The following is an 11,150-nucleotide window of genomic DNA, read 5'->3' as shown; positions in this document are numbered from 1 at the left end:
CACCCCCCAGTGCAGACACCCCCCCAGTGCAGACTCCCCCATCAGTATAGATGCCCCCTTACAAACCTCACCTCAAAACAACAGATATACACACAGCAATGTGCGTCTCTCAAGCTCGGGCTCCTCCTCCTCTGTGAATGTAAACAGAGAGGAGGGGGAGGCGGCTTCGTTTGTTCTGCTTCGCTGAGGGACACAGCCGCAGCGCGAGCCTCGAGGCACAGGGCAGCGGGCAGTGCCGCTACCCACGGGTGTCACCCCTCAGGCGGGTGTCACCCAGGTGCGGCCCGCACCCCTCCCCCGTACCCTCTGCAACATACACATATTTGGCTTATTTTTTTCTCAACAGGATCTAATAAACCTACCAGCATGTCTTTGGGGTGTGGGAGGAAACCCACACAGGCAGAACATGCCACGGTCAGGATTTGAACCCACAAGCCTATTGCTGCTAGGATGAAAGTGCTAACCACTACACCACTGTGTGCGATTAGGTGGGAAGTGTAGACTGGAATCCTTCCATGCTATCCTACCTTGAAAGATAAAGTCTAGGATGCCCATAGACCCTCAACTGCCAAGTAACTAGAGCCCTGCAAAAGAAAGAGACTGGTGTCCCAATACTTTTGACAATATAGTGTATGACCAAAAGCAATAGTGCTGCTTTCATAGATTTTCCTTATATGACCAGCCTGTAATGTGATGACAGGGTCACTTTATTAAAAAAAAAAAAAATAATCTCAGGACAACGCCATTGTTTTATATTTGTTTTCATTTAGACAAGGTCTACATTGAATTCATATGAAAAAAAAATAAATAAAATAATAATAATAGAAGATAATGTTATGATTGCAATATTTAGCCAGAGAAGAATACCGACTTGAGCGGCGACTGAATTCATGAAATGAGCCATAATAAATGTGCAGCAAAGTCCCCATTGGGTGTTACAGTCCTTGCAGTATTGGGGGGGGGGGGGGGGGGCTTGGAAGACCAGCGGAGGGGAGGATCCCCATCTTGTATTTTGCATATGTCTCTCTGTAACGTGCAAAAAAAATCAAGTAGAATTCAGTATATATATGTAAGGAGGCATTGAGTACCATGTTGATATAGGAAGTTCCGGACTCCATATTACTTTAGTTTCCTGTAGCTTGATCCATAGAAGGGGAATTTGACACGTTGGGGGTCTATTTATAAAAAAAAAAAAAATGCTCCAGTTGCTCACAAACGCTGCAAATAATCCCTATGATAGTGTAATATGTGTGAAATGTCATTTTCTATGTATTTCCTATTATCGGCAGCTCCATCTAGTGGCCATAAAGTGGTAATTTCCTGATTGCGGCATTTCAGGAAAATACCCCATTATGGCCACTAGATGGAGCTGCCGATAATAGGAAATGCAACTTTTTTTTAAAATAGACTCCTATTATTTGTTACTGAACCTTCATATTGTGTATCGGCTCGTTTTAAGATCATCTCCAGGATCTGGAGATTCCGGAATACCGTCCTTCTCTACATTCACAGTTGCTATATTTTTAGTTTTGAATAGAGCATTAGAAATGCAGTTGGATTTTTTTTTTACTGCTTTCAAAAGACTCGGTTACAGAAATTTTTCTTCTCTTTCTATACCGATGGATGACAATGGCTTTAGCAGCCAGGAAGTATGGGAAAATCAGCAACAGGGAAATAGATAGAAATTGAAAAGTTTCTGGGGGGTCTTCTAGCCTTTCCTTAATCTACATAAAAATAGTTTTTATTCCTGTTTTTTTTTTTTTTCCTCTCTTGGAGATTTACCATCACTGTATGGTGAAAGCGTTGTCACCGGGACAGGAAGTGAGGGGAAATCTTTGTAATGGAGTCCCAGATAGCAGTATCAACTCAAAAGGGGTTCTAAGCAGGGGCATTGCTAGGTCTACAAATGATCTGGGGCTAGGGCCCATAGCAGGGTAGTAAAGAAAGTCATACGCTTGGGCGGGCATACACATGTATATACAGTAATAAATGTGTGTGCATATATCCCCAGAGAGCCCCCCCACTTACATCAGGGTCCCCAGAAAGCCTCCTTCTTGCATCAGAGTCCCCAAAGAGGCTCCCCCTTGCATCAGGGTCCCCAGAGAGCCCCCCCTTACATTAGGGTCCCCAGAGAGCCCCCCAACCTTACATCAGGGTCCCCAGAGAGCCCCCCTTACATCAGGGCCCCCAGAGAGCCCCCTCTTACATCAGAGTCCCCAAAGAGGCTCCCCATTGCATCAGGGTCCCCAGAGAGCCCCCCCTTACATCAGGGTCCCCAGAGAGCCCCCCCTTACATCAGGGTCCCCAGAGAGCCCCCCTTACATCAGGGTCCCCAGAGAGCCCCCTCTTACATAAGGGCCCCCAGTGAGCCCCCTCTTACATCAGGGTCCCCAGAGAGCCCCCCTTACATCAGGGTCCCCCGAAAGCCTCCTTCTTACATCAGTCCCCAAAGAGGCTCCCCTTGCATCAGGGTCCCCAGAGAGCCCCCCCACTACATCAGGGTTCCCAGATAGCCCCCCTTTACATCAGGGTCCCCAGAAAGCCTCCTTCTTACATCAGAGTCCCCAAAGAGGCTCCCACTTGCATCAGGGTCCCTAGAGAGCCCCCCACTTACATCAGGGTCCCCAGAGAGCCCCCCACTACATCAGGGTAACCAGAAAGCCTCCTTCTTACATCAGAGTCCCCAAAGAGGCTCCCCCTTAAAATCAGGGTCCCCAGAGAGCCCCCCACTTACATTAGGGTCCCCAGAGAGCCCCCCACTACATCAGGGTAACCAGAGAGCCCCCCTTTACATCAGGGTCCCCAGAAAGCCTCCTTACATCAGAGTCCCCAAAGAGGCTCCCCCTTAAAATCAGGGTTCCCAGAGAGCCCCCCACTTACATCAGGGTTCCTAGAGAGCCCCCCTTACATTAGGGTCCCCAGAGAGCCTCCCCTTTACATCAGGGTCCCCAGAGAGCCCCCCCCCCACTTACATCAGAGTCCCCAGAGAGCATCCCCTCCACTTGGGGACACCTGCAGAGACTCGGGGCTATGGGCCCCAGATTCTGGGCTATATCCCCAAAAGCCACCCCCTAGCGACGCCACTGGTTGTAAGCCTTCACCCCCTCCATCCAAAAACAAAAGGCTGTGGCTGGACGTACAACTTTAATTGGCCGATTAATTATAATGTTTCCAAACAGCTTTTTAGTTCGACATTATAATAAACCACAATCCTGAAATCTTGATTTCATCAAAGAGCCCAATACCATTTCGAGTCTCCGGAGAAGACTTACCAGAATTGTATTTTCTAATTATTCACCACTTTGCTCAAACAGGTTTGTCTCTACCATTCTGTTGAATTAATGATGAACGCTTAAATTATTGACATTAAATAGACCCAGCTGCAAAAAAAAAAGTTTGACGCTGTTAAAGCGCCCCGTGTGCATGGGGACTAAAAAATTCTTTGAAACAACTCTTAAAACAATTTCCACGCAAGATCCTCACATTTTCTAGTTGGATTCAATAAAAAAAAAGTATGTGAATCCTGGGTGAAAGCCTTATGAATCTTGTGTGAAAATATTTTAAAAAGACCACTTATCATCCTTTCTATGGTGAAATACACTATATTGCCAAAAGTATTGGGACACCTGCCTTTACACGCACGTGAACTTTAATGGCCTCCCAGTCTTAGTCCGTAGGGTTCAATATTGAGTTGGCCTACTCTTTGCAGCTATAACAGCTTCAACTCTTCTGGGAAGGCCGTCCACAAGGTTTAGGAGTGTGTCTATGGGAATGGTTGACCATTCTTCCAGAAGCACATTTGTGAGGTCAGGCACTGATGTTGGATAAGAACGCAATCTCTGCTCTAATTCATCCCAAAGGTGTTCTATCAGATTGAGGTCAGGACTCTGTGTAGGCCAGTCAAGTTTCTCCACCCCAAACTCGCTCATCCATGTCTTTATGGACCATGCTTTGTGCACTGGTGCACAGTCATGTTGGAACAGGAAGGGGCCGTCCCCAAACTGTTCCCACAAAGTTGGGAGCATGAAATTGTCCAAATTTTATTGGTATGCTTACGAGTTCCCTTCACTGGAACTAAGAGACCAAGCCCAACCCCTGAAAAACAACCCCACACCATAATCCCCCCTCCACCAAAAGATTTGGGGTGACCGAATACCGGACTTTGCTGCTGTAAGTGAGACTGGTCTTTGCTGCTGTGAGTGAGCTCTGGATTTTGCTGCTGTGGGTGAGACTGGCTATGTGTTGTAGGCTAGCCACTGTGTTTGTTCTTCTGTCCCTCTGACATCCTTACTGTCTGGAGCCAACATTGCAGTCTTGTTTGTAAGAAGAAATAAGGACGCCATGAACACTCAATGTCAATAAAGCAGTTTAACTTTTAAGAAAGAGAAAATATATTGGTGATGGTGGGAAGGAGTAGAGTTGTTTCACTGGTATCCACTGTCCTTCTATTTCCAGGAGAATATTTTATATGACATATGATAGTTGAAGCTTCCAATGTAAGTCTGAACGGCCACAACTAAATCTTAACAATCACTAGAAACAGCTATGAATATGCCATCCAGCAATGTGAGAAAAGTACCATTACTACTCCTTGGATTTCCATCCAGTTGACTTGCCCTGAATCTTCCAGACTGTGAGAAAGGGCTACATAACGGGTAACAGGATCGTTTTCCTAGAAAAATCCCTTCCTCTCAATATTTAGGTTTCCTTCCGTTTAAACTCTGTGTTATCTAAATTCCTTTAACGCCATTCTCCTCTACAATGGACAAGGAGAAGGAAGTCATGAACGTCCAAGCCCTGTCCCTCTATTCCTCTGCCTTTTTCTGTATCTATACCTTTTGGTTTATTTTCTTATATCTGACCCTGTATCTTCCAGTTTATTTTCCTGACTCTGACCCAATTCACTAACACTCCCTAAAACTACTTATGTAGGGTAGGATTACTGTAATGGGTGTAGTTCCCCATAATTGCCACTAGATGTTGCCATACTTAAGGTTGTATAGTAGGCTACCTAAGTAGCCAATAGAGATCCCCAGAGTAGTGAATGAGGTGTACCATACATAGTGAGGAAGCGCCAGCCGATCCCCTGCCAGTATGGGTCATCTTAGGTAAGCGACTTCTGTATAAATAGTGTTGGTGGAAGTCTGACGGTTTTCATTTGGGCATCGGGAAGCAGTGAAAAGATCATAACAGCAAAGAAGTAGTATTTAAGGATCTAGCTTCTGTAAGCTATCCCTTGGGGGGAAGCAAGGAAGAAGAGGCGCTGGACTTATGAGACTATTCACATCCCTTTGGCATTGGATGCAGAATTTTGGCAAGCCCCTAGAGCAGGGATATGCAATTAGCGGACCTCCAGCTGTTGCAAAACTACAAGTCCCATCATGCCTCTGCCTCTGGCTGTCATGCTTGTGGCTGTCAAAGTCTTGCTATACCTCATGGGAATTGTAGTTCTGCAACAGCTGGAGGTCCGCTAATTGCATATCCCTGCCCTAGAGGTATGGGCTGTTTCTTAAATTGGCTATTTAGGCAATTACACTGCCTACCACCTAAGTAGTTCCTAAAGATCCTCAGAGTAGTGTGTACTGTAGATAGTGATAATGTGCCACCCCCTGCCCATGCCAGTAAGGGGCATTTTGGACAAGCAGGTTCCATATAAATAGTTTGGTGGGAGTCTACCATTGGTCAGTTGGTCATTGGAAACAGGGCAAGGACCAAGACAGCAAAAAAAAGAAATATCTGAGAACATAGCTTCTGGAAGCTTCCTCTTAGTGGGGAAGCAAGGAGGGATAGGTGCCAGACTTATAGGACTACTCACATCCCTTGGGTATGAGCATGTAGAACATTGGCAAATCACTAAAGGTATGGGCTGCTCCTTAACTTGGCAACATAGGCACTTTTACTGCCTAAGTAGCCACTATAAGTCCCCAGAGTATTGAGTGGGATGTGCCAAAGATAGTGAGAAAGTGCCAACCCTGCCCCTGCCAGTAAATGGCGGTTCGGGTAAGCAGGTTCTGTAGAAATAGTTTGGCGGGAGTCTACCAGTGGTCAGTTGGTCATTGAAAGCAGGGCAAGTACCAAGGCAGCAAAAAAATTATGTTTGAGAACCTAGCTTCTGGAAACCCCCCCCCCCCCCCCTTACGAGGAAAAAAGGAAGGAGAGTTGCCAGACTTATGGACCTACTCTCTTCCCTTAAGTGTGAGATGTAGAACACTGGAAATCCCCTAAGGATATGGACTGCTCCTCCATTCAACTACTTAGTGCCTATGTAGCCGCTAAAGGTCCCCAGGGTAGTGAGCAGGGTGTACAATAGATAATGAGGAATTACCAGCCTGACCCTGCCAGTGTGGGTCATCTTGGGTAAGCTGGTTCTGTATGAATATTTTTGGTAGGAGTCTTCTGGTGGTCAGTTGGTCATTGGAAGCACTGCCAAGGCAATAAAGAAGTAATATTTGAGGATATAACTTATGGAAGCATCCTCTTAGGGGGGAGCAAGGAAAGAAAATTCCAGACATATTGGACTACTTATATACCTTAGGTATGGCATGTAGAACGCTGCCAAGCTCCTAAAGGGGTGGACTGCTTCTCAACTCAGCTACTTAGGCATGTATACTGCCTACTGATTAAGTAGCCTCTAGTGGCCCCCAGAGTATACTATTAAGTGGGGTGTGCTATAGATAGTGACAAAGTGCCAGCCCTGCCCCTGCCAGTGTTGGGAATCTTGGATAAGCAGGTTCTATATAAATAGTTTGGAAGGAGTCTGTTGGTGGTCATTTGATCATTAAAAGCTTCCCCTTTGGAGGGGAGTAAAGCATGAGAGGTTCTGGATAATAGGACTACTCGCATACTTTAGATATGGGGTGAAGAATTTTGGTAAGCCCCTAGAGCAGGGGTAGGGAACCTTGGCTCTCCAGCTGTTTTGAAACTACAAGTCCCATTAGACATTGCAAGACCCTAACAATCACAGGCATGACTCCTAGAGGCAGAGGCATGATGGGATTTGTAGTTTCAAAACAGCTGGAGAGTCGAGGTTCCCTACCCCTGCCCTAGAGGTATGGGCTGCTTCCCTAAATTGGCTATTTAGGCACTTACACTGCCTACTACGTAAGTAGCCACTAGAGGACCCCAGAGTAGTGTACCATAGATAGTGAGGAAGTACCAGCCCTACCCATGTAGGGTTCTCAACCCTAACTATGGTGACATCTAGTGGCCAATTTGGGGAACTACACCAAGCACCTCTGTGCCCCTACTCTACAACTCTACCCAACTCTCACAGTTTGTCTGTTTGTGTGAATGTAGTATGGGTATTGTGAAAACTATCCTGTGTCTACGTATTACATGCTGAGTGAGAAGAAACACTAATTGCAGACAGTTAGTAGTGAAAACTGGCATTAGCATATGCACTGTTTGTGATTTTGATGAATAATGGGGTTACGGGACTAAGTAAGTGCTGTAGATCCTAGAGAAACATAAAGATGACATTGATCAGCACCAAGAGCAAGTCTCTGGCACTGGTACAAAGCAATGACTATTGTGACTTTACAACACTCTCTATGTCTGGTGACATAATCCCACAAATTGTTCATAGGAAAAGGTGAACAGGCACAAAGTAGAATGGGAGGACATGCAAGGTGACACAAGGAGCCCCAAGATGGTGTAAGCCAACACATACCCATGGATATAAATACTGATCGAATTAGCACAACCTCAATGTAATGTCTGATGTTGTACTAGAAGAACACGACCCATTGATACACCTACAAGAAATTCAAATGAACTTATAAGTATCAAGTAGGATATTTGCCACCCAATGACAAAGGTTTTCAATATATGAAATATCACTTTAAGAAATAATACAAACGTATGGTAAAGTGCAATGACTAGTACGAAAAGGTCATTACAACAAGAGCGATTATGGGAAGGCACATGTTGTTTTGAAAATAAGTGGGAAAGGTTCCAAGTTGGAAATTGATGGCATATGTATTCTGCAGACAATAGATTTGGCAAAAAAGCTTGGAGTTAATGTTTTGTCCTCGAATGGGATCAATTAATCATCTGGCTGCTTGACAGTTACATAAAGAGGACTGTGAGTCTGGGAAATAAAGGAGGCCCAGAATGGTAATCTGGCAGCTCTTACATTTGCCCAAAATGTTTTATTTTCCTTGGCTTGTCTTGTTGGCTTTCAAATATTTTCAGTTAGGCCACATTCAGACTGGTCTTCCCTTATTCACAGGCCAAGTTTAGGCCTAAAACTACCCTGCCTAAAAGGCTGGTATGTTGCAAAGACCAATACTGTTTGCCCTTTGCCATTTATTTACTTAATTATTATTTTATATACTTGACTATTTATTAAAAACAATAAAGTTCCTTGACCGAAATGTTAATACAAATCATTGGGGAACCATAAAACGCATTGGATGTATGTACCTAGCTCCCTGGGTTGACAACCTCATCTTTAAATTGATATTCAATGGCTTATCTATAAAATATGACTGAATAAATTTGGGTAATATTAAATCAAAAATGCTAATTGCCACATTTGCTAGAAGGTCAGGATTTTCCTTGCTCGGTTGATCAAGGGGGGCCTCTTTCTTAATATTGGTTGACGTTAAAGGTAGAGCAGGTAAGACCAGGTCGTCATTGAAGCCGATAAATGAGGCCCAACCCCATCCCAGGAAGTAGGTAGGTGAAGCCCAACTTCTCAGAGGAAGCAGATAAGTGAGGCCCGACTTCATACTAGAAAGCAGATAAGATAGTCCCAACCTTATCTCAGGGAACAGGTAGGTGAGGCCCAACTTATCAGAGGAAGCAGATAAGTTAGTCCCAACCTCATCTTAGGAAGCAGATAGGTGAGGTCCAACCTCATCTCAGTAAGTAGATAGATGAGGTGGTCCGACCACATCTCAGTAAGCAGATAGATGAGCCCAACTTCGCTAAGGAAGCAGATAGGTGAGGCCCAAGGTCATCCCATAAAGCAGTTAGGAATGATTCAACCTAATCCCCGAAATAGGTATTACCCCAAGTTTAGCCCAGGAAGCAGATAAGGCATGGCCCAACCTAGTCCCAAGGAACAGATAGGCATGGCCCCATCTAGTCCCAAGGACCAAATGGGCAAGGCCCAACATCATCACTGGAAGCAGATAGGTATGGTCAAACCTGGTCCTAGAAAGAAATTAGATGAGACCTGACCTCATTCCAGGAAGTAGATGGGCATAGTCCAACTCGTGAGACAGTTATATCTCAGGACTTACATAGGACCTTGGGACTCAAATTCAGTCCAGAAAAGCAGATAGCCAAGGCTGATAAGTGTGGCTCAACCTCATCCCATAGGTCAGGCCTGACCTTGCCCCAGGATTTTGAGGTTGAACTTTGTAAGTACAAAGTGGTCTTAGTGCCATTAATTATTTGAAGAGAATAAGAAACTAAAAGCGACATTTGAGTGTCAGGTGACAGCCATTTGATATACATTTTTCCAAGTATGTTGTGATGAAAGCATGTTTCATGCGCCGTAGTTTGATATTTGATGCATGCACCAGGGTGCCAGACATTCAGAAACAGAAAAAAAAAATGCCATTCGCCAACTAACGTTGTGCTCCTAGTATGTACACGTAGGGCATTTTGTTGAAAACAGTGGCACACTATACGGTTGATGATCAGAAGATGGTACCTAGAGCATTAGTCTGTGTGCAAACAAAGCAGCTATTGCAACTAGCAACATGTTGGCATGAAGGTTGAGACCATAGCTTGTGCAGGTGATTTCTCTTCTCATGCTAACGCCTCCGTAGTTAAAGTTTTGGCTTCCGAGGTCACAGAGTGTCTTGGTGCCACATCCCCGCATAGCCGTCTTGGCATACTTTTTTCCTGCAGAAGATCAAAAGGAACCTTTTAGAAGGCTTTTTAAAGGAAATTAAGCATATTCAAGGAGAACACATGTATAAATTCTACACAACATCTTTTGATAACTACTATTTCGTGCAAGGGTCTACCTAAAATTACAGCTTAGAGTGGTTCTAAAGGCAGAAGTTTCTTTTTTACCTTCAGCAGCAGCCCCCCCCCCCCAGCCCCCAATACTCACCCGAGACCCGTCTCGATCCAACTATGTGCACAAGAGCCTCAGCTTTCCAGGGACACTCATTGCTCCTTGGTTGACAAAAGCAGCATGATCTATTGGCTTTCACTGATGTCAATCACAGCCAGTGAGCCAATGAGGAGAGAGAGGGGGCAGGGCCAAGCTGCGGCTCTGTGTGTGAATGGACACACAGAGCCGCGGCTTGGAAGCGAGTCTGCTTGGGTGTCCCCCAGAGAAAGCTGCTTGTTCTAGGGAAACTTGGCAGGAGGAAGCCGCCACTGGACCTGAGAAGAGGAGGACCAGGGCTATTCTGTGTAAAACTTCTGCACAGAGCAGGTAAGTATAACATGTTTGTTATTTAAGTACAAATAGAAACATTTTTGTTAATATTACCTTAAGGCTCGGTTCACACCAGACACGGCACGACTTGCCGCACCGCGACCTGACAAGTCGCCCCCCGTTCTGTACTACGGAACCGTTCTAGTAGGAGCGATTCGAGTCGCTCCGACTTAGAAAAAAGGTTCCTGTACTACTTTTGCGGCGACCTCGGGCGACTTGCATTGACTTCTATACAGAAGTCATTTTGCAAGTCGCCGCTGAGGTCGCGGCAGGTCGCGGCGCTGCAAGTCGTGCCGCGTCCTGTGTGAACCGAGCCTAATAAATATCCACTTATGTTCATTTTTGTTTGTTTTTTTAGCCTACGGAGGGTGCCGAAAATGTAAACACCAGTAAGTGAACCAAAAAAGTGTATGTGAACGCACACAAAAAAAGTGCATTTAGAGTATGTCCCTGATCCTCCCCCCTGAAGAGGAAGGATGACTCCCTGACCCAAGGGTTCACAAGGCTTCTTACGGGGTAAAGCACATTCAGGTCCGTCTAGCCATAAAGGCCAAGTGGACCCCTCTCCTCATGGTCAGCCGATGTCAACAAACAAGTGCTAAGTGGGGAGGATCTCCAAGGAATGGGAGAAAGGGACCTAATGGCCACTCTTCCTCCCCCTAGACTTCAGGCTAGGCCAAAGTACCTACATCCTACAATCAGAATGGGAAGGGAACACACAGGGGAGCGTTGCTAGGTCTACAAA

The 11,150-nt window shown here is 45.4% G+C and overlaps 1 protein-coding gene across 2 annotated transcripts in view; it reads right to left on the bottom strand.

Moving 5' to 3' along the window:
* Positions 1-745: 745 nt before the first annotated feature.
* Positions 746-11,150, bottom strand: part of LOC143933566 (phospholipase A2 inhibitor and Ly6/PLAUR domain-containing protein-like) — a 31,411-nt gene continuing 21,006 nt past the window's right edge. For both annotated transcript variants that reach the window (XM_077456509.1, XM_077456508.1), the window contains exon 5: positions 746-9,858. In XM_077456509.1, the coding sequence (XP_077312635.1) occupies positions 9,665-9,858 (194 nt within the window). In that variant the 3' untranslated portion in view covers positions 746-9,664. The remainder of the gene's footprint in view (positions 9,859-11,150) is intronic.

The sequence above is a fragment of the Lithobates pipiens genome, unplaced genomic scaffold, assembly GCF_037356315.1.
Source record: "Lithobates pipiens isolate NorthernLeopardFrog02 unplaced genomic scaffold, aLitPip1_a1.2 Scaffold_27, whole genome shotgun sequence".
NCBI classification, from domain to species: domain Eukaryota; kingdom Metazoa; phylum Chordata; class Amphibia; order Anura; family Ranidae; genus Lithobates; species Lithobates pipiens.
Note: the sequence above shows the minus strand (reverse complement) of the source record. Positions and strands in the feature narration are given on the sequence as shown.